Genomic DNA, 20107 nt, shown 5'->3' on the forward strand with positions numbered 1-20107 from the left:
AGAAGAAACGAAAAAAAAAAGAAAAAGAAATCGTCGTTTTCAACCCACAATGGACAACATTATGCTCTAGCGAGGTGTTGGTGTTTGGAAGGCCTCTTTTTGTCTGTTCTCATCACAGCCTAAATACCTAATTTGCTTATCTTGCATGCATGGACATGCTGATGCGTCTGATCTGGAGTGGGGTAATCAATAGGGAGGGGGGGGAGGAGTTATGATATCTGCTCCTCCGTTCTTCGAGGTTCTCGATTCTTGATTCTTGATTCTTTTTCTTTCCTGTGGAGAGACTATTCTTATCTTATGTAGTATAGGGCCTCAGGAGGATATCAGGGTATAGTGAAGTAATTCAATCCTTTTGATTGGAAGTCATTGAGATCTGACTAGAGTAGATATTATTACTTTTATGGTCAGTTATTAAGCTAGACCAAGTTAATTGAATTGATTATAATGAATCATACTCCATATACAGCCATAGTGGATTGGCTAGGGGGGGGGGCTTTACAGGGGAGGCTTGTAGCTACTCTTGATAACTTGAATCTGAGAGGTATATAGTCTCATGGTGGAGCGAAGTGACTATATCTATAGTAGAGAATGCAACAAATTTACAGTCAGTCGTAAAGCATAAGTTTAATTTATCTTTATACTTATATATTAATCAATATTCTAGTTTGGTATCGTGTAAAAAGTAAGTCATAACATGTATCATAAGTCCTCATATGATTCCGGAAATCCCCCTTTGTAGCATTGCTAAGAACGGTATGATTCTTAGACATCAATTGTCCCCTAATTCCAATGCTTCCCAGACGCCGCTGAGAGACTCAACGGCCTTTTCGAGCATCGGTTCCGCCGAAGTTTCTAGATTCGCGGCAATATCAGGATCTAGACTCACTTCCTGGGGCTGGTGGGCACCGCGACGGGTGAAGTAGTATTTTTCACGAAAGCGAGACCAGCTCTCGTTGATGTAGGCCTGCAGTTCGCGCGTGGCTACGCTGCGAGTCTGTTGGAAGAAAGGTGGGACGGCTGACGATGAAGATGGCGACAAGGGCTTCTCCAGAGAGCCCCCGCCGAACACTAGTGATGGATCACGTAGTCGAGATACAGACCAACGAGCAAACTGATAGCAGGCTTGGATCTTCAGGATGATGTTTTCGCCGGCTTCAGTGGCGCGATCAATGTAATCGACCACGGGTAGCGCGGATGTCATCGTCTCGACGAAAGCGACCAGAGTCAACAAAACTGTCGGCTCCTTGAGCATATCTGGATTGTCTATGATCTGACGGAGGGCTTGGGATGTGGAGTGGAAGACCGTGTCAAAAATACTCATGACGGAGGAAACGCAGTTGTGATCAGTCGAGTCGACATCGAGGAGAAGGTCCTTGAACACGAGCGACATGGTCTCCAGAATAGGTCGACCCAGGATCCACGCAGCCGGATTGGTGAAGATCGCCTCAAGATAAGGAGGAAACAGACATTGTAGCAAAAATGCTCGTAGAGTGGGCTTTTTCAGGTTCCCACCTTCATATGTGCCAGACATTGAGGCACACAGCTGGTTGACAAGATACCTCTGTTGCCCGTCAATTGCTGCCCGCTCTGATACGCCTTGAATGAATATGACGAGCGTCTTCACAACCTTTTCCGTGAGTAACTTCGGCTCATAGCTCTTCAACTTTGCAACGATATATGTTGGATCCGTCAAAGGGAGGGGAAAAGAGGTTGGGTCGGTGAAAAAAGGATCAATAGGTCCAATGTCTCGAGTATGTTGCTGAAGAAACCCGATGATACTGTGGACAAAGTCCACATAAGCTCCTTGCGCAATATCAGTGCCATTCCCGAGCTCTTGGTAATTTGCTTTCATAGACGACATCATCCTTCCAAGGAGCTCCTTATACTCCATCCTGGTGGACGAATGATTTCGAGACCCGGACTCTTCTAGGTCCCGGAGATGCTCCCGCATGTTTGAAAGTATGCTTGATATCAGAGACAGCCTTCGTTGGCTGAACTCTTCTAGGGTGATTGAATACACATTGGTGCTTCGATCCTTAGAAAAAGGCAGATTCCTAAGCAGGGGATCTCCAGGGTCTCGATTCAACAGCGCTTCTGTAAGCCGGTGTTGGAATTTGAGCATCAAGGATCTTTCTACCAGAGATGACATCCACATGCCAAATATCTGCATTTTACATTCCGAGAGAAATTGCGTATCTTTTTCGATGCAACTGGCCAGGAACTGCGACGTGAACTTCCGCGTCTGGACAGTAGATCGGAGCGTGGTCCACGAATCCCCATCGTAGGGGCTGAGATAACTGTCCCAATGTCTTAAGCTGTGTTTGGCAAGTGCGTGGGCGACAGAGGTCCAACAATCAACGACGATAAGGAGAAAATCATCTTCAGGTCTGAGGTCCTCACCGAAGCAGTTGGACACAAGACGAGAAACGGCTGGGTGGAAAACCTTTTCGACGGACTCGAGCCCTGGGCTTGACTGAGGCTCTTCATTTCCATACATCGCATCAATATCGGCCCAATCACCATACTCCTGGCTATCGTCGTCTGTTGAGATGGGGGCGGCAGATGTAGTGGCAGGATTCGAAGATAGAGGTGAATCTTTCTGGACATACGTCGAGATAACCTCCAACGTCTCGGAGACCACTTTGTTCACGCGCGCCGTTTGAGGGTTGAAGAGTGATAGCAAGAGCTTGACAGGCATTTTAGACACGAGGACCTCTGCATAGTCCATATTTGAAGCTTGTTTGACTGCGTTTTGTAATCCGCCCAGGGACGTGCTCAATACTGATTCGATCTGTCGCTGGTTTTGGGAAATGACGTTGTCAATCTGCTGACGGGAGAAACGGGCATCTGTGTTGCTTTGAGCCTCGACTTCCGTGCGGGCGAGAGAATGCTGTCTTATCAACTCGGTCACAAAGCATCCGTACCAATCGGCAAACGGTTCTAGACCAGATACGTCTTCAGCTGTTGATAGCTTGAAGCGAACAAGCCTCACCCACGAACGAATACTGATGTTAAGTGTCTCGAGATGGGAAGTGGCAGGATCCACCAAGCTGCGGATCGTCTGGAGTCGAGGACGACACTCGTCAGGAACAGCCCAGTATAATGTGCAGAGCAGATCATGATGGTTCCTCAACGCATCTAGGTCTTCGCGTTTCAGCTCCTTCTCCTTGGGATAGACACGGCCATGATTAGGCAACAATCGCCAAGCATAATTGCGGATCCTCTTCTTGTCGTATATGTTAGACAAGAATCGTAGCCCACTGCCGATGATTTTCAGCAAGATGCTAAAGCATGTTTCGCCGGAAGTCACCTCCAGCGGAGGATTGCGATCAAGATCATCAAGGAATGGTGGCGACCCAAAGCTTTCCTCGAGTCGCAAGTTATACAGGGCGTTGGTTGCGAAGAAATCGAAGAGTGTATCAAGTATGAGTTTGCAGTCTCTCCAACCCCAGCTATTGATGAGTTGAAAACACCGCTGGAATACCACACGACAGTAAGTGTTATAGGAAATTGGCTGGGCGGTGGAACCAGTTGTGTATTCGCTCAAGACCGGTTGTAACAGTTGTTTCACGACCATCCAATTGCCCCAGGCATGATTGAAGCGAGATCCAATGCGAGCAATGCCTAGTTGGTTGATCTCCACAAGTGGCAGAATTGTGTACAGGCTATGCCACCCATCCTCTAGGAACTTGACATCTTTGCGCTTTGCCGGATCCTGGATCGCGCGCCCTAAACAGCTCTCTGCGATGAGGTTATCAAGGCATACTTTCAGATCATCCACGTTGCTCAAGATGTGCCAAGCAACTATGAAGCCCTCGACAGCAGGGGCGTTATCGCGAATTCCAGAGTCTCGATTCTCCTGTATCCTGTTCAGATCGAGGAATTTGCGAATCTCAAGCAGTGAGCTTTGGCTAAATATGATCGAGAAAAGCTGTTTTGCAGCCGATTTGACAAGCGTCAGTACTTGGGCCTTCATGCCACTGTCAACAAGGTCATGAAAAGCGACCTGGTAGACTTGGTTTGCGAATGTGAGGTTAAAACAGGCAAGTCTCATACAAGTGTCTTTTTTGTTCTCGTTAGACGAACAAAAATCTGACAAGGCATTGCAAACTTTAGAAATCTGGAACATCGCCGTTTCGATAAATGATGACCTGTCCACAGGGTCGATAAAAACGAGCATGTGAGAGACATACTGAACAATCGACCTGTATATGGTCCATGGCTCAATAATTGAGATTTCCGAAGAGGCCTCCAATGGACCCGAGCTTGTCTTCTCAATGCTTTCGATTACTGTATCAAAGGCAATACCGAACTCGGTTGATACCGAGTCGTTCCATGCCCCCCAACGGAAAGATTTACTACCAACTCGAATGGTGAGCAGAGCAGTATCCTCTTTGTCCATGTTTCGCGCAGTAACCTCCAAAGATCGAGAAAACTCGCCACTTCCTAAAAAGGTGGACTCATGGAAGAAAGTACCTGTCTGTAGAGGGGCGATGTTGAAGTTGATCGTGTACGACCGTTGGAATGATACCAACCCTTCTTGCGAGCGTTGAACATCGTCCGAGAGCAATGAAATTGATCCTGAGTCGTCGAAAGTTACTGGCGGCGGCTGTTCAAAATCAACAGCATGAGCATCAATGCGTGTCGGAGGTCGCTTCCGTAGCCGCTGGCCTTTGGGTTGACGCTGGAGTTTCGAGAATGCATTATCTTGTTTGGTCGATTCCGAAGACGAGGAATTTTGCGCATTTCCAAGAGAGGAGTGAGAGGGCAGAGATGATTCAGAAAGGAACCGATTCAGAGGTAGGCTTGAACGATGTGGCCCGGAGGCTCGCGCATGTCGATACCTCTGATTAAGCAGGGAAAGAGATCTTTGGAATAAAGATGGCATTGAACGATGGCCGCCCACGAGATCCTCAAAGTCAGGCCCTGCAGGCCTCGGAGCATTCCTCGACATACTGGACACACCAAAGTTTCTTCGAACAATCCACTTGTTCCCGAGTCTTTGATGCTGATTTGGTGCTGTGGTAGCACCCCCTGACCTGACGAGAGGTTGTATTGGCTTGACAGCTGAACGTGAAGCACCCTCAGCAAAGCCTTTCTCTCCTGGAGATAGATGATCGTCTGATAAGTCAATAATTTGTCTTTGTCGTTCATCATTACCAAAAGCACTGTTAATGTTTTGTTCGCTGGCAGAGGAGTATTGCAATGGCTGGCGTCTATGTGAGATAGTTTTGGGCTGAGATTTAGGAAAAATCGTCTGTCGAATCCCTCCTTGTCGCCATTCGTGAAGAGATCTATTTGCGTCCTCCGTGTCGGCCTGGGAGCCAAGTTTCAAGAATTTTCGTGTGGGACTTCGTCTTCCCTTGTCTTTACGAGCTCGGGCTTGTCTTGCAGCAACCCGAAGAAATTGAGGTTGCTCATTGCGCGGTTTTTGTGAAACATCTGGGGCATCCAGGATCCCGATCTTGGGCACCCTTCTTGAAGGTCGTTTCACCTTTTGACCACCATATTGGGAGTCTGTCAGTCTCGTTTGGCGTTTGAGACGGGCCCGTTTGTATTGCCTCTCGGTACTTGTTTTCTCTTTTGCGGACCTTGGTCGCTTTGTCCCATGCTTTTCTCTGCGGGATGATGTCGCGCTTCGTGGTATAGATGGAAACATGTAGTCGATGCGATTGTCTTCTGGAATATCATCATCACCATCATTATCATAATCAAACGAATCGTCAAATCCAACTATATCAGCCAACGTGGTGAGTGGAGCATTGTTTTGTTTGGGGTCAGAAATAGAGCGGTTGGTCCCATGAGTAGCCTCATCATCTTCTTCTTCATCAGAAAACTGCAGCAATGGTACTCGCTGGCGCCTAGTATCATCAGATACGACGGAGGTAGTTGTCTTGATCACCTTCCTCGCAACACCCTTGGCATTTTCTGTTCTATGTGAGGATGTTGAGTCGCGGTTTCTTTGAGTCGAGGAAAGACGTTTCTCTTCTTGTTGCTTCAAGTCGAGTCTAAGCCAGGATGCCGGAAGAACTCCTTTGATCCTTCGTTGCAATCGCCGAACCGCTATTTCTTCCTGGCCATGGTCCCCATTACTCTCCGTCTCTGAATGGGGTTCATCAAGTGGCGGGTTTGAGTCGCTATCGGTCAATTCATGGACAGCATTTGGTTCGGTAGAATCATCTATTTTAGATACGAGACCATTTCTGACTCTTAAACTCGCTTCAGTTGCAGGCGTAGTCAGCGTTGGGTGCGTAAATCCCTTGGGAAATCGGAATCCTGAATGGGTCGTGCTCTGCGTGGACGAGATGCTTCCTGAACAAGGCGGACTGGGGGGGACATTGAGTATTGACTTATTTTGTGGACCACCAGGAGTTCTATTATGATCAATGAGCACCAGAAAATTTGATGTCGAAGGTTCAGGACCGTCATCCCCACCCCCGCTCTTGTGATGCGTCAGTTTGCGCCTTTTATCCGAATGAGTTAGATTCGCCGTTGGCGAAAGACCCCGTGGACGACGATGATGTAGAATTTCTATTGTGTTGTCTCCAGGAATGATCGGTGACGATGGGGGGTGGAAATCTGTAGCAGGACTGCTCGCAGGCGGCAGAATGGAATCGAAACTAGCCTGTTCCTGGCTTTCGCCGGAGGCTTTGGCCATTTCCTCATAATACCTCATCAATCGGACAGGTTTCACCCCTCTGGCTTTCATGAGCTTCTGGTATTGGGCATCCTCTAGAAGATACGGATGTAGTTGGATGGGGTTGCGTTGTCTCAAGGATCTCCGCGCTGGCTGATCTAGCTCAGCCAGGATTTCCTGTGGAAAATCAAGAGAAGGAAGCAGGCTTTCCAAATTGTCGTTGACTTCGGCTGGTGCACCGTTTTCCTCATGTTCGTTCGGCTCTTGATTACTGACAAGAGGTATGGAATGGAGAGACGACGGAGGTGAGGACAAGGAAGAAGAGGCATCGTCATCGACCCTTGGCTGAATTCCAACATCATCACGTCTTTGACCTTCCTGCCAAACATGCGGTGTAGACTTCTGAGCCGTCGTAATGTCCGCTTGAAGCTCGTCCGGAGAACTAGGGATATCCCAGAAGTTGACCGCTTGCTTGGCAGATGGTGTTGATGGTCTGGCGAGATCTGGAAGTGCAGATAGCTGCGATGACAAAGATTCTGTGTCTTGCTCTGTGTTTCTCGAGAACGAAACGATCTGGGATTCTTCTATATCGGGCTCCTCTTCTCCCTGTCCTTCTTCATGGTCCTGTTCTGGGTCGCTCATCAACTCGTCGGTGGATTCGCCCTCGTCTCCTGCAACCTTCTCTGAGAAGCCATCCAGATGTTCATGGCCGTTTGTAAGCGGATCGATATCCTTCTCCTTGACAGTCTCGCCCACCAGCTGCTGTGAGCCCTTTGCGGAATTATTCTTGACTCGTAGAACATCCCTCCCATTGTCGATGTCGCCCTGTTCAACCTCTTCCTCGCCGGGATGTGCCCCATCAAACACACTATCTCCGTTCACCGTCTTTGCCAAGGAGCCTTGCGTATCGAATTCGTCCTCCTCGTCCGAGTCCGGTACAAAGCCTCGTTGTCGCCATGATTCCATTTGTTTGCTTGGCGTCGATCGCCCATATCTCTGCAACTAATTATTGATCATCACCGTGGTATGAAAGAGTAGCCCAAAGACCTGAATATTCTTAGGTGAGATGATATCGGGTTATATCAAAGAAAGAGATCGCAAACTGGTGTCTTTGGCAGCGACGTTTGAAGACGCGTCGGAAAATAATGTGGGGAGACGCGACGGGAGTTTAATTGAAGTTTGGTTTGGCTTTGGTCCGCCTTCGGGTTTAGAGAGACGTCAACGACACCCATCACATTAATAATAACAATACAGCCTCACAGCAGTGGTCTCTAGGTCTATCATGAGCCGCAATTTCTTACCTGCCGTTCTGGCGATTGGCGTAGGCGTTTTCACCGGTATGTATTTTTCTTTTCCACCTGTGTGCTTGAACTACTGCTAATCTGGTCGGTTTCTTTAGGATATTATACCTTCCAACCGGCATTGAGGGAACTGCAGACCGAGAAAGCCAGCACACAGCTGTATGTTTTGAACACTGGTAAAGCGTGGTGATACTTGATCCTAACTGGTTTTGGGGGGGTAGTCCGCCGCCTGTTCCCAATACTTCGTCGACACAGATCTCGGAGAAAGATGCATGGACAAGTTCGACCAAGACCGGGCATGATCCTCAGAACTAAATCAGACAGGAGTGTTTCGACCATCGAAAGTGACGGCTGAGAAATATCATCGATAGAATGAAGATGCATAATAGAGTGGCATCTCTATTGTCTACGTGCCTTCTGCCCACCTTTTACAACTTCCTGGAAGCCGGAAGGTTGAGAGCCAAATATATTGGTTGTATCGAACCAATGCCCATCCCAACAAGGAAGACAATCCGCTCCAAAATTCGTGTGTTCGCTCTTAATGGCAGCAATTGGCTGCTGCAAGGTCATCGTTGAGAGGGGAGACAACCACTGGAAACGCCAAGCCCAAAGCAATTTGAACTGAAGTATACAATCTGTGAGCAACATGGAGTATGGATGTGATATATATCTATCTTGAATGACGTGTCATTTCCTTCATCAGGGTCAAAACACTCGGTCGTAGAGAGCACCCAAGTTGAATTACACTGGACAGGCTCTGGACGAGAGTAGATCTCCTTGCCTCTAGTTATATTCTACAACCCAGAGATGAGGCAGTTACTGGTCCATATGGGCATTACTGCCATTGCTGAAAGTCCAAAGTAATGTCGATTTCATTTTGACATAGGGTATAATATTCGAAATCATTGCAACTTGCGTTTCAGAAACAATCCCATTCCCATTTACCCTCAAAAGAAAGTGGCCATTTTGAACAGATCCCATACTCGTACATGTCATACGCCAGCTCCATATTTCTCGTTTATACTTCTTCAACCAATCTCCTGTCGGTGCGTGCAGCCGGGGCTGCACCGAAGACACGCCCAGCAGGAGTGCCGAGCCACTCTTCCGGGACGCCCACCAGACAGCCGTCGCGATTGCTGATCCAGCGAACGATGGTAGGATCGGCTTTCTCCTGTTCCGGAAGTTCCTGGTCTCCAGGAGTGGCATCGCCAGCAGCCTCAGCAGCGGGGACTCTGCCGCGGCGCTTGGGGGCTTGCTTTCGAAGGAGTCTGTTGATAGTATCCATCTGTGGTACATATTAGAAAAAAGGTTGCGGTGTAAGAGCAGAGCAGACAAGTAGGACTTATGACCTACCTTTTCTTCTTCATTGCGTTTCTCGCTGAGATTCTTCCTCCGTCGAGCCATTTCCGCACGGCGCATGGCACGTTCCTCTGCTGTCAAATGTTTCTTGACTTGGGGTTCTGGTGTATGTTAGCCAGCCGCAAAAGGTGAAATATAACGAATGGGTATCGAATATCAAAAACCCACCCATGGGAAGTTGCAAGAAGTCATTTCCTAATGTCCCCCGCTGACGTTTCGTTAAGCGATTGTAATCTGGAGTGCTTTGCCGACTGCCCGTAGCCGGTGTGGCCTCATCACTGTCGATTCCTTCGTCCTCGTCGATTTCGTCCTCCTCGTCTAATTCGTCATCTTCACCGGGAGCATCTGCCAGATCGTCAGGCAAGATGCTCTGTTCTTGGTCATCTGCTCCTCCTTCCCCATCAGAATCCAGGTCCGAAAGATCTTCATCCTCCTCAACCTCCTCATCTTCATCGTCCAGCTCCATTTCTTTGGCTTCGACACTTTTCACTGCTCTTCTTGACGCCGGTACGGAGGTGACATTCGACCTGGCTTGCCGCTTCGATATGGGCGGCCGAGGAGGTACATCATCCATATCCAAGTCGCCATCGGCATCCAAATCGTCATCTTCATCCCCTGGGGCATCTTCGTCCTCAACATCATCATCGTCGTCATCGTCATCATCCTCTTCTTCCAGATCGTCTTCGTCACTGGTGTCCACCTCCACGATCTTCTTCTTAGATCGGCTGTTTCGTGGCCCACTCACGATAGGGGACTCAGTAAACACATTGACCGAGCGTTTAGTCTGAGCAGCCGCTCGAGAGCCGCCCCCAGTCACCTCACGCAGCTTGCTGGAAGGCATCTTCACTGTGAGATGGATAGATCGTTTGGCCTCCTCTGGGGAGTCTGGTGGCGATCGAGACACGGTCACCGATGGAGTGACGGCCACGTGCGATTGTCGGGTGCGCCTTGTACTAATGTTAGAGCCATTACCGGGCCAACTCGCCCGTGGGGCACGGGAGCGAAGCGAGCGATGGGAAGACATGGGGAACGGGTAGGAGGAAAAAGCAAAGATAATGGGAACACAACGAGGGAAGTTGGAGGAAGGGGAAAGAAATTCAGATTGACAGCGGAATCTCAGATCATCGTATCTCGCAAGAGAAGGAGGTGTGTCCGTGGAGAGACAGGCGTATAAGTATGAGAGGTCAGAACAGGAAATCCACCACTCCTAGGTAGGTAGTTTGCCCATCCACTCCGCGGCTTTCTCCTTCTTTCTGCGGATTTCAGGCTGAACCATTCATCCCCAGCAAGGCACATTGATTGTTCCCAGACCAGTCATCAGTCACACAGCCATGAGAAGGAGGTGGGCAAATCAAAAAAAGTGACCAGTAATAAGACATTAACAGTTGTAAGAGCAAAACTAGCGCAGGGAAGGAAGCCGACAGTATCTGGGACTACTGAAACAGGGTTCCAGGCAGTACTACCACCGCCGCCAGAGCTCACAGCCATGAGAGCGTGGCGAGGCGTTTGATGGGAGGGGGTGTTGTGTTCGAGGTGAAGGGGGGAGGGACCAGCAGGACATACCGGGCTGAGCAGGCAGCGTCAGAGCTTCGTCCAGAATCTGTCTGCCACCGCTGACCGGGCCGGGGCAGAAAATCGTCGTCGTACAGAAAGAACCGCCAGCTAACTAGCTAGTTACCTAGGGTAGATAGGGACAATCCTGGGATTCCAACACTCCTCTCCGACGGCACGATTCGCTGAGGCAGGCGGGCGTGTTCTGCCAGGGCGGTGTGTCTCAGTACGGTACGGATTACGATAGGCCGACAACAGCCGAGGCTGACGTGAGGTACCTCAACGTGAGTCTGGCAAGAGCAAGATATAACTTGGTGCTGTCTACTGCAGCAGTCGAGAAATGATTAGTACACCACCATGAGCGAAACGAAGAAACTATCTGTTCCCCCATGGCAGCAGCAGCAGCAGCAGCAGCCTGCCGGTGACGCCTCCGAGGACACCACCACCACCACCTCTTCCTCCCCCCCCGAGACACCAGAAGCCACATCACGAACAGCACTCCTTGAACAGGCAGGCAAGTTCTTAGAGGACGATTCGATACGAGAGGCGCCCAGAGAGCGAAAGGTGGCGTTTCTGGAGTCCAAAGGGCTGAGTCTGCAGGAGATTGAGACGTTGCTGGCTGGTGCCGTCCAACCAGAGCCGGGGACAAGCACGAGCACGAGCGCGAGCATGCCTAAAGAAGAAGCTGCAGAGACGCAACCACCACCGAACAAGGAGACGGCCAAGGAAACGGCTCAATTGCGTGCCCCTCGCGATGTCCCGCCTATCATAACGTACCCTGAATTTTTCTTCGAACCTGCGCGGCCCCCGCCGCTTGTCACCCTTCGAAGCTTGCTGTACTCGCTGTATGGCGCCGCGGGCCTGGGTGCGGTCGTCTACGGGGCGAGCGAGTACCTGGTGAAGCCGATGCTAGCAGATCTCGGCACAGCACGACATGAGCTGGCACAGACTGCGTCAGAGAACCTGACCAAGTTGAACGAGAAGCTGGAGCAGAACGTCTCGCGGATCCCCGCACAGCTCCTCGCCGCCAAGACCAAACACGGCGACAACAAATATGACGATGAAGCCGGGGATGGAGAATCAGTCACCTCAGACCCGACGGAGCTCTTCCACCGCGATGTCGCGACGCAGACAACCCCGGACCTTGTCCATCCGCTCGCCACCGCCCTCCCCATCTCCGCCCCCGCCCCCCCGACTGACGACAAACCCATCGATACCCAGCATGACCCCGTCGCCGCCGTGACGGAGCATATCAAACGGCTGGACGTGCTCGCCTCGCACTTGCGCGAGATCGTCGACACGGAAACCACCACCCGCTCGGCAGAGGACTCCTTCGCCACCCGCGCCACCGAGCTGCGCCATTACCTCGACACCTTGATCTACAGCGCCCCCACGTACACCATGACTGCCACCGGCTTGTCGACAGCTACCTCCACGGGCTACGGCGCGTATAGCTCCCCGGGCGTTGACGGAGCGCCCGCCATGCCCGGTATAGCCAAGGGCGAGGAGGACGCCATTGCCGGCTTCAGAGCGGAGATCCGCGGCGTCAAGGGGGCGTTGCTAAGTTCGCGCAACTTTCCCTCAGGCCGCGGTGCAAGGGTTTACGGCGGTGTTGCTAGGTGATTGTTCTCCCATGACATGTAAATAATCCGGGATACCAGGCGACAATGATATATTATTACCTATGAGCTACCCTAGTTTGTTTCAATACACTACGACTGTTGTTTTTTTTTTTTTTTTTTTTTTTCTTTTTTGAATAAGAACAGATATAATTTCAGAAGAAATACATCAACAGGAAAGATGAAGTAAGACAAATTCCAGAACCACTTATATCACCCCGTGCCTTCATACATAGTAAGATATACTCTTTTTTCTTTCTCTATGCACTACTATTACGACTTACTCAGGGAGTTGCTCTGCTCATGCTGATCAATCGTTTCACACCAACCTGCGCATATTAGAAAAAAAGAGGAAAAAAAGAAGTAGGATGTGGGATAACTTACCATCCACTGGCCACACTCGTCTGTACGGTTAGTGAGGAGGTCGAGATGGATGGTCCGAGCCGTCTCGTAGTCACGCGCCTGGATGGCCCGCGCCAGCTCTGTCATGTCCGCGACTGTATTGGGTCTGAGCAGATCCTCATTGTTGAGATGGTCGAACAGGATGTTCAATCGTCGCTCAGCATCATCCACTTGCGCCTTGAATGAGGATGGTGCGCGGGATTTGACGCGCTGCATATCTGCCGACAGAATCTCAAAGACGGGCATCGCGTCAGCGGGAATGTGGGAGCGATCGCCGGATGCTTTTTGAAGGTTAGTTTGGTGATACACAATGAAAGAGAGAATTGGGATATGAAGAAATGTACTTACGGTACTTTGGAGGTGCAGGCGCGACCTTCTTCTGCGACTGCGCAGTGCTAGGTCGGGAACCCTGAGAGGGGACCTGAGGAGGAGGGGGAGGCATAGACTGCTGTGTAGTCGGGGGGCCGGAAGGAGCATATGGGTTGGCCACCGGCGGAGGGTGGGCAGCATACGGCGACGGAGCGACTCCTCCCTGCGGCGGAGGTGGGATCGAACCACGAGACTGCATCTGGGGAGCAGCAGCCTGTGGGACCGGGCTCGGGGCATATCTGTTCGTAGGCGGGGGAGCGGAGGGAGGCGCGTTGTAGGGAGATGGACCACGAGCCACGGGAGGCACGCTCATGCCCGGCATGGCGGTAGGTGGAGACCGAGGCAAGGACGCGTATGGGTTAGTAGGCGGTGCTGGGATAGAGGACACTTGCGGAGCAACTGGTGGAGACATCACACGGGGCGGGGGGGGAGCTCCAGCCTTGGGCGGAGGCGGGACGGAGGGTGCTCGCTGGGGTTGCCCAACGGGGGGAGGACCGCCTTGAGGAAGCGTGGGCGATTGGTTCGGGAAGGGCGAATTGATAGCAGCTGGTGCGGCTGCCGGAGTGCTCTTGCGAGACACCGAGACCTTTGCAAAGTCGTCTGGCAGGTCGTTCCACGCAGGGATGTTGCGGGGCACCGTGTACGTCGTCACGGCAGGCGACGAGGTAGAGGCTCGGGGAGGCGGAGGAACGCCTGTACCATACGTCTGGGCACCATAGGGTCCCGGCGGCGGGGGCACGGCAGCAGACCTCATGGGTTGCGGAGGCTGGTAGCCGGTCGGAGCATAGCCAGTATTGGGGATGGATGCATAAGGGTTGGCCGGTTGCGAGGAAGCAGGAGGCGCATACGGGTTCGCGGGTTGCACCGGGGCTGCGGCAGCAGCAGCAGTTGGGGGCGCATACGGATTCTGAGCCGGCGGCGGGGTGGGCGCTGCAGGTGCGCTGGCAGCAAAGGTAGACTGAGGCGTGTAGGTGCTCGGCTGAGGGAGAGCCTTGGAAGATTTCCTGGCCGCAGAGACGGGGACGGCCTGCGATCTCTGGGGGGCAGGCTGGCGAGTGGCCAGCTTGATACGGTTGCGAGCGACTTCAGCCTCCGGATGCTTCTCCGGCACAAGATCGAGGTATTTCTGCGCGATCTGCAGGCGTCCATGTGTCGCAACAACGTCGGCGTACTCGATGTACTTGTCATACAGGACGTTGAGCTTCCAGTCTGACTCCTTGCTGCGTTCCGTGTCCTGGAACTTGGTGACCTGGCGGAAGATGGTCACCTTCTCGATCAGACTTTGCAGAGCATGGACGTGAATGGAGAAAGAGGTGTTCTCCGTGGCAGTCTCGATGTTCTTCTGTTCGTTTTCCCTAAGCTCCTCGATCCAGATGCCGACGACCTTTTCGAGCTTGGAACCCGCAAGGTAGCAGAGGGAGGCATCCTTCCGGCCAGACTTGTCATCCGTGCTGCGAATCTGCTCTTCAATGCGATCACCCAGAGCTTCACACAGGTCAGCGAATTCCTTCTCGTCGGCGAACGTGCAGAGAGCCGCAAGGACTTCCTTCCAGTTGGACAGATCCGCATTGTGAACAACATCCCAGAGGTTCTTGCCGACGATGGACGCAAGCAGGCGCAGGTAGTTGGGGCCTCCGGTTTGCTTAGAGAAGTAGAACTCTTGTGCCTTGTCGATGCACTTCTGACCGCCACAGATGGCAATCATGAATGCGTCAGACATGCGGTCCTCCTGAAGAGCGACATCAAGAGCCTTCTCGAAGTCTCCAAGCAAAAGTGAACGGGTGATCCGGCGTTCCGCCTCGGACTCGTTACCGGTGAAGATCTGGAACGGGTTGTTGGTCCTGGCACCCTTGGAAGCGGCCAGGTCGGTCAGGAAATTGTCTCCTTCGGCATTAGTGTCAAAGATTGACTGCAGGCGTTTATGCTTCTTCGCTCCCGACCCGCGGGATTCCGTCTCAGTCGCGGCTCCGTTGGTTTCCGACTCCTCTTTGTCGACCTGAAGCTTGGCCAATCCATCCGCAGCTTCATCAAGCTGGTCATTGAACCCGAGATACTCCACAAGGCTCTTTCTGGGACTCTCGGAAAGCAAAGTCTCGATGACCTTCCAGTCGGCCTTTTCCTCGTCGGTCGTGGCACCCGTGATGCGGGCTTCGCAGATGGACTTCAGGTCTCCCTCGCGCAGTGCGTTTTCAAAGCTTTCCGTGGACTTCCCAACAGACTCATCCACTTCGAAAGGAGTGATGCGGACCTTCGAGGCGCGCTTGCCCTTTTCAGCTAAGCCAACCGAGACGACTCTGCCGCCAAAGCCAAACGCAGCGCTGCTGGGTCGCTCCAGCCACTTGGGAGGCTTGGGAAGCGAAAAAGTAGAGACTTGGGGCTGAGTCTGAGCCTTTGCAAAGAAATCTTCACCGTCGAGAGACTGGTTTTGATCCACAATGGCCTGAGCAGTCTCTGTGCTGGTGTTCTGGATGGTCTGAACCGAGATCCGTCCGTCAAAGGAGGCAGTCGCGAAAAAGTTGGGATTGTGGGGGTTCCAGCGAGTTTGGAAAGTCCAGTTGGTAACAACAGGGAACTCGCCGTAGGCCTGGCCGGTCTGAGGGTTCCAGCAAATCGTGCGGTTATCCTTTCCGGAAGAGAGCAGGAGGTCAGGGTCTTGCGCGCACCACGACAGCGACAGAACACCCGACTCGTGGCCTCTCAGAGTCTGTAGGTCAATCAATTAGTATATCCATACACTTGACTCGTTCATTAGCCGACGACACCTACCCGTTCCGGAGCGTGGGAGTTTCGGAGATCCCAGACGCAGATCAACGGATCCGATTCTAGCGGTGTCGAGGTGATCAGTTTCGTGGGCTGTTGACAGACCGTCAGTAAACAGATGTGCAGTGCCAATCATTTGCAATGAATGACGCGCACCTTTTCAGGATCCCAAACAACAGCGCTGACAGCCTTGCGACCCATGTTGTTCAGAGTCAAGCTCTCCTTCTTCGTCTTGACATCCCACACGGTAACAAAACCCGCACTGCTACCAGTGACCAGGATATGGGCGACCTTTTTGTTCCAGTCCAAGCACTCGATATCGTCGGCCCGCGCGGCAGTGCTGCCGAGACGGAATGGGTTCGCAAGATTGTTCAGGTCGGAGATGTAAAGCTAGATCATTCATCAGTTGAGAGTCTATTGCCAGCAAGAGCTGAAAATTCTAGCGCGTACCTCCCCCTTGGCTCCTCCAGTGGCCAGAAGGTTCGAGTGTTTGGGGTTGAACTGCAGTGCTTTGATCGCACCCGAGTGCTTGGAGGTCCGCGACATTAAGGCATCACTGTGATTCAAACCGAATGGTCAGGAAAGTCCAGAGGGCTAAAATATGATAGCATCTCGTCATACCTCTCTCCACCCAGCAGTTTATCCGCATCCCATAGATCTAACGACCCATTCTCTAGCGCACCCGCGATGATACCTCGTTTGTTATCTTCTGATTCTGTCCACGCAAGATCATTGAATCTATATAGAATCATTCCAATTAGCCCATGAACATATAGTATAAATGCAGGGGATGGATCTCCTACCCGGAGTCGGTATCGATCTTAGCGACAGGTTGGAGCTCCCCTCCGGCGTTCGGGCGGTCCAAGCCTAGATCCCACAACTCGAGGCATGTTTCATTTGAGAAATTGACGTCGACGGCGCCTGCTCGAGTACCGGTAGCAATCAATGGCGATGCTGCCCCGGGAGACCAAGCAAAGGTGGCTGTCCGGGGGATCTCCCTTAAACGCACCATGCTGATAACAACAGTTTGGGGGGGGAGGAGGGACAAAAACAAACAGATGTCAAACGGATAGGAAAAAAGACAAGAGAAAAATCGTATCACCAAGAGAAAGGAACAGCCTTGCAAGGTCAAACCTCCCCTCTTCTAAGCGATTCTGACCCAAGTCGTGTCTGGATTGTATGGGCAGGTCAGTCAGTTAATTGCGATGCGTCCAAGTGTCCTCGCTGGGTGCTTTGGGGCAGCCCGGCACCACTAGGCCCGGTCGGGCGAAAGCCGCAGCACGTGATATTGGTCCCTCAGCCAAATCGACCCAAGTGGTACAATCACGATCTGACATTAATAGTATTATATCCAGACGGAGAAGGCCAGTTCTTCCAGGAAAGAATACAGGAAAACCCCCAGAAGAAGAGCTGTTTGGAAGAACACGATGAGCGAAGCCTCCCGCTTGAAGAGCACCATCTACGTGGGCGGGCTGGACCAGGCTGTGACGGTGAGAACACTGGCCGAAGCGTTTGTGCCGTTCGGCGAGGTGGTGGACATTACACTCCCTAAGCCGGATCTACCGAACTCTGGCGACCTGCACCGGGGGTTTGGCTACGTGGAGTTTGAACTGCCTCAAGACGCAAAGGAAGCGATCGATAATATGGACGGAAGCGAGCTTTACGGGCGAACGATCAAGGTTGCCGGCGCCAAGCCGCAGAAGGATAGCAATGAAGGGCTGGGAAGCAAGACGGCGATTTGGGAGCAGGTAGGTCCCTCAGTCCTAGCTGTATGCGCAGTGACGAAAAAAAAAAATTACTCATGACTACTACAGGAGGGATACCTGGCGAAATACGCGGTTAGCGAAGAGGACCGGCTTGCCGCAGAGGAAGCTCGAGAGGCCTCCAACAATCGGCCACAAGACCCGATGCAAGGGCTAGAAGAGCTCGATGTGGCAGGGCCGAAACCCGAGTAAAAAAAAAGAGAGATGGAAGGAGGCCAGAAAGATTATTCAAGCCAACGACTCGCGTGGTTTGGGAGGCAAGCGATACAATTTGATATTGCGAAGAATGACTCCACCGAACACCCTCCTTCAGAGCGGTACTATATACACGCAACTGCAACCCGACTTTGCTTCCGGTGTTGTCCAAGCTTTCTCTCCAAGGAACGCGCCATCTTACATTTTCCTCCATTGGAACAGTAACACCACCCCGTCACAACGCAGAAATATCAGGATAGAAGTACATTTAGTGCTCGCGGTCCTCGGGCTTGTTGCGGTAGAGACGCAGGGTCTTGTCGGTCATGAGCTTCTTGCTGGAGGAATAGATAGCAGCACCGAGGGCGACGCTGTCATATCAAAGTCAACGCCGATTCTTCTTTTTTTCCACTTGCTCTTTTTCTTTCAAGAAAATACATACCCAAGAACGATACCTATCAAGTAGATCAAAAATTAGCCATTGAGTGCCTTCGTATTCGAGAATAGCTCCGACAAGACCTACCGAGAGGAATCAGCTCCGGGGGGACCCTCTTCAAGGTGCGCAGGCGCTGAGAGATGGTGTGGGCTAAACGAAAGAACCGGTTAGAAAGAGCTTCAAAAAGCAAAGACGGGTGTGGAATTGGCCATTGCCACAGCAAAGCATCAATGCATTTGCATTTGCTGCCACGCCGATCACCACACATCGAGGAACGCCCTACCGCTCTGGTTCTCCTTCTGCCCATCGCCAGCCCCGTTAGCAACATCATACGATCGCACCGCCCAGTGGACAATCCCACCGAGCGGGAAAAGGAAAGGAATTCACTCACAGGAGTAGGAGCATAGAAGGGCCGGGAAGGCTGCATCCTAAACACACGAGAGGGATACATTTCTGGATGGTAAGCAGGGGTTTTGGGGGGGGTGTTATTCGCTCTGCAGTGGTGACGGAAGGTTTGGGTGGTCTCGGAGGAGAGGGACGGAACGGAATGGGCTTAGTCAACGTGTTGCATGAGTGGCTCGCTACGCTGACCGCGGCCAGTCCGGCTTCACAGCTGCCGCCGGGTCATTCCACCCAGGACAGAAGCTCTCTCTTCCCTTTTCCACTCCCTCGTCCCCCCTCCCCAATTCCCACCCCCCTCCTCTCCACCCCGCGTTTTCGTCTTGTATTTATTCGGATATCGATTTGAATCGCCGCAATGGGTGCCATTCCTGAAGCTGACCCCGATGAGCCCGTCGAGACCAAGCCCTTCAAGTTCGTGACAGGTGAGTTGCCTCGATCTGCGCCCTGCCCACATGCTGCGACGTGCGATGGCCTCAATAGGTCACTAATGGATGCATTTTTGCTAACATAATCTATAGCTGGTACGTGTGTCAATGCTTGATTTATGGTTTTCTTTCCCCCCCCGGATTGGCGACGACACGTTTCGTGGAGCTGGACCTTTCGATGAGCAACACTGGCAGATATCGAAGCGTTCCGATCTGACGGCGATCCAATTTTTTTTTAGGTTACGATGCCCGTTTCCCTCAGCAGAACCAGTACGTGGACCCCGATCGGATTTTCGATTCAAGCGTTTGCTGATATTGTTTTGCGAAATAAAGGACCAAGCACTGCTGGCAGAACTATGTTGATTACTACAAGTGTGTCAACGCCAAGGGCGAGGACTTCCGCCCCTGCACTCAAGTACTGTTTACCCTAAGACTTCAATTGACTGGCAATGGTCTTTGGGTGAAATTGATTTTAACGGCTCATTAGTTCTTCCACGCTTTCCGCTCCCTCTGCCCTAAGGCCTGGACTGACCGCTGGGATACTCAGCGTGGTAAGTTACAGTCTCTTTGCTCTGCCATTGGCTTGGAAGAAGTATTCTAATGAGAAAAAAAAAACAGAGGCTGGTAACTTCCCCGCTCGCCTGGACAGGTAAACAGCCGAGTTTGTGATATTGATTGAGTTTTTTTCTGTCGACAACGCACCATGTAATCTACCTGAACACGCGAGAAAAAACCAAAAGCGTCGCTCGCCTCTCGAGTCTCTCGTCGCTGAGAGGAAGAGTGTACATATACTCGCAATTTGAGGAATGTATTGCAATATGAACTAGCCATAGCCATAAGCCATGTTTACTTACCCGTAAGATTTGTACTGTGGTTATTACAATATAGTGG

The 20107-nt window shown here is 51.7% G+C and overlaps 8 protein-coding genes across 8 annotated transcripts; 4 read left to right on the plus strand and 4 right to left on the minus strand.

The window, feature by feature from the left end:
- Nucleotides 1-664: 664 nt before the first annotated feature.
- Nucleotides 665-7759, minus strand: ASPZODRAFT_132122 (hypothetical protein). Its single transcript, XM_022722940.1, has one exon. The coding sequence runs from the start codon at nucleotides 7601-7603 to the stop codon at nucleotides 770-772; it is 6834 nt and encodes a 2277-aa protein (XP_022581678.1). The 5' UTR covers nucleotides 7604-7759; the 3' UTR covers nucleotides 665-769.
- A 95-nt stretch (nucleotides 7760-7854) lies between these two features.
- On the plus strand, nucleotides 7855-8675 carry ASPZODRAFT_132123 (hypothetical protein). The gene is made up of 3 exons (XM_022722941.1): nucleotides 7855-7974; nucleotides 8037-8097; nucleotides 8160-8675. The coding sequence occupies exons 1-3, from the start codon at nucleotides 7920-7922 to the stop codon at nucleotides 8251-8253; spliced, it is 210 nt and encodes a 69-aa protein (XP_022581679.1). The 5' UTR covers nucleotides 7855-7919; the 3' UTR covers nucleotides 8254-8675.
- A 90-nt stretch (nucleotides 8676-8765) lies between these two features.
- Nucleotides 8766-10620, minus strand: ASPZODRAFT_132124 (hypothetical protein). The gene is made up of 3 exons (XM_022722942.1): nucleotides 9466-10620; nucleotides 9292-9398; nucleotides 8766-9223 (listed from the first exon to the last, which is right to left on the minus strand). The coding sequence occupies exons 1-3, from the start codon at nucleotides 10319-10321 to the stop codon at nucleotides 8957-8959; spliced, it is 1230 nt and encodes a 409-aa protein (XP_022581680.1). The 5' UTR covers nucleotides 10322-10620; the 3' UTR covers nucleotides 8766-8956.
- A 494-nt stretch (nucleotides 10621-11114) lies between these two features.
- Nucleotides 11115-12601, plus strand: ASPZODRAFT_132126 (hypothetical protein). The gene has a single exon (XM_022722943.1). It carries the CDS (start codon nucleotides 11206-11208, stop codon nucleotides 12469-12471), a length of 1266 nt encoding a protein of 421 aa, XP_022581681.1. The 5' UTR covers nucleotides 11115-11205; the 3' UTR covers nucleotides 12472-12601.
- Nucleotides 12602-12672: 71 nt separating this feature from the next.
- Nucleotides 12673-17204, minus strand: ASPZODRAFT_116228 (hypothetical protein). The gene is made up of 8 exons (XM_022721133.1): nucleotides 16802-17204; nucleotides 16620-16736; nucleotides 16449-16554; nucleotides 16155-16388; nucleotides 16005-16091; nucleotides 13218-15942; nucleotides 12852-13150; nucleotides 12673-12796 (listed from the first exon to the last, which is right to left on the minus strand). The coding sequence occupies exons 1-8, from the start codon at nucleotides 17008-17010 to the stop codon at nucleotides 12752-12754; spliced, it is 3822 nt and encodes a 1273-aa protein (XP_022581682.1). The 5' UTR covers nucleotides 17011-17204; the 3' UTR covers nucleotides 12673-12751.
- A 133-nt stretch (nucleotides 17205-17337) lies between these two features.
- ASPZODRAFT_132128 (hypothetical protein) lies at nucleotides 17338-17960 on the plus strand. The gene is made up of 2 exons (XM_022722944.1): nucleotides 17338-17746; nucleotides 17813-17960. Exons 1-2 carry the CDS (start codon nucleotides 17426-17428, stop codon nucleotides 17951-17953), a joined length of 462 nt encoding a protein of 153 aa, XP_022581683.1. The 5' UTR covers nucleotides 17338-17425; the 3' UTR covers nucleotides 17954-17960.
- Nucleotides 17961-18224: 264 nt separating this feature from the next.
- On the minus strand, nucleotides 18225-18840 carry ASPZODRAFT_15856 (hypothetical protein; the record flags this gene model as incomplete). The annotated part of the gene is made up of 5 exons (XM_022726359.1): nucleotides 18225-18324; nucleotides 18396-18408; nucleotides 18477-18539; nucleotides 18673-18688; nucleotides 18781-18840. The coding sequence occupies 5 exons, from the start codon at nucleotides 18838-18840 to the stop codon at nucleotides 18225-18227; spliced, it is 252 nt and encodes an 83-aa protein (XP_022581684.1).
- A 257-nt stretch (nucleotides 18841-19097) lies between these two features.
- Nucleotides 19098-20056, plus strand: ASPZODRAFT_132132 (hypothetical protein). Its single transcript, XM_022722945.1, has 5 exons — nucleotides 19098-19215; nucleotides 19455-19486; nucleotides 19550-19631; nucleotides 19704-19767; nucleotides 19835-20056. The coding sequence occupies exons 1-5, from the start codon at nucleotides 19147-19149 to the stop codon at nucleotides 19867-19869; spliced, it is 282 nt and encodes a 93-aa protein (XP_022581685.1). The 5' UTR covers nucleotides 19098-19146; the 3' UTR covers nucleotides 19870-20056.
- Nucleotides 20057-20107: the final 51 nt, after the last annotated feature.

The sequence above is a fragment of the Penicilliopsis zonata genome, assembly GCF_001890105.1.
Source record: "Penicilliopsis zonata CBS 506.65 unplaced genomic scaffold ASPZOscaffold_6, whole genome shotgun sequence".
NCBI classification, from domain to species: Eukaryota; Fungi; Ascomycota; class Eurotiomycetes; order Eurotiales; family Aspergillaceae; genus Penicilliopsis; species Penicilliopsis zonata.

Excerpts from the sequence above, each read along its gene's own strand:
- ASPZODRAFT_132126 (XM_022722943.1), top strand. The coding sequence starts at position 11,206 with ATGAGCGAAACGAAGAAACTATCTGTTCCCCCATGGCAGCAGCAGCAG.
- ASPZODRAFT_132128 (XM_022722944.1), top strand. The coding sequence starts at position 17,426 with ATGAGCGAAGCCTCCCGCTTGAAGAGCACCATCTACGTGGGCGGGCTG. Across the intron at positions 17,747-17,812 it reads AGACGGCGATTTGGGAGCAG|GAGGGATACCTGGCGAAATA; the intron begins GTAGGTCCCTCA and ends TGACTACTACAG.
- ASPZODRAFT_132132 (XM_022722945.1), top strand. The coding sequence starts at position 19,147 with ATGGGTGCCATTCCTGAAGCTGACCCCGATGAGCCCGTCGAGACCAAG. Across the intron at positions 19,216-19,454 it reads CCTTCAAGTTCGTGACAGGT|GGTTACGATGCCCGTTTCCC; the intron begins GAGTTGCCTCGA and ends AATTTTTTTTTA. Across the intron at positions 19,768-19,834 it reads CCGCTGGGATACTCAGCGTG|AGGCTGGTAACTTCCCCGCT; the intron begins GTAAGTTACAGT and ends AAAAAAAAACAG.
- ASPZODRAFT_116228 (XM_022721133.1), bottom strand. The coding sequence starts at position 17,010 with ATGGTGCGTTTAAGGGAGATCCCCCGGACAGCCACCTTTGCTTGGTCT. Across the intron at positions 15,943-16,004 it reads ACTCCCACGCTCCGGAACGG|ACTCTGAGAGGCCACGAGTC; the intron begins GTAGGTGTCGTC and ends ATTGACCTACAG. Across the intron at positions 12,797-12,851 it reads ACGAGTGTGGCCAGTGGATG|GTTGGTGTGAAACGATTGAT; the intron begins GTAAGTTATCCC and ends TAATATGCGCAG.
- ASPZODRAFT_132122 (XM_022722940.1), bottom strand. The coding sequence starts at position 7,603 with ATGGAATCATGGCGACAACGAGGCTTTGTACCGGACTCGGACGAGGAG.
- ASPZODRAFT_132124 (XM_022722942.1), bottom strand. The coding sequence starts at position 10,321 with ATGTCTTCCCATCGCTCGCTTCGCTCCCGTGCCCCACGGGCGAGTTGG. Across the intron at positions 9,399-9,465 it reads CTTCTTGCAACTTCCCATGG|AACCCCAAGTCAAGAAACAT; the intron begins GTGGGTTTTTGA and ends AACATACACCAG. Across the intron at positions 9,224-9,291 it reads AACGCAATGAAGAAGAAAAG|ATGGATACTATCAACAGACT; the intron begins GTAGGTCATAAG and ends TATGTACCACAG.
- ASPZODRAFT_132123 (XM_022722941.1), top strand. The coding sequence starts at position 7,920 with ATGAGCCGCAATTTCTTACCTGCCGTTCTGGCGATTGGCGTAGGCGTT. Across the intron at positions 7,975-8,036 it reads TGGCGTAGGCGTTTTCACCG|GATATTATACCTTCCAACCG; the intron begins GTATGTATTTTT and ends CGGTTTCTTTAG. Across the intron at positions 8,098-8,159 it reads GAGAAAGCCAGCACACAGCT|TCCGCCGCCTGTTCCCAATA; the intron begins GTATGTTTTGAA and ends TTGGGGGGGTAG.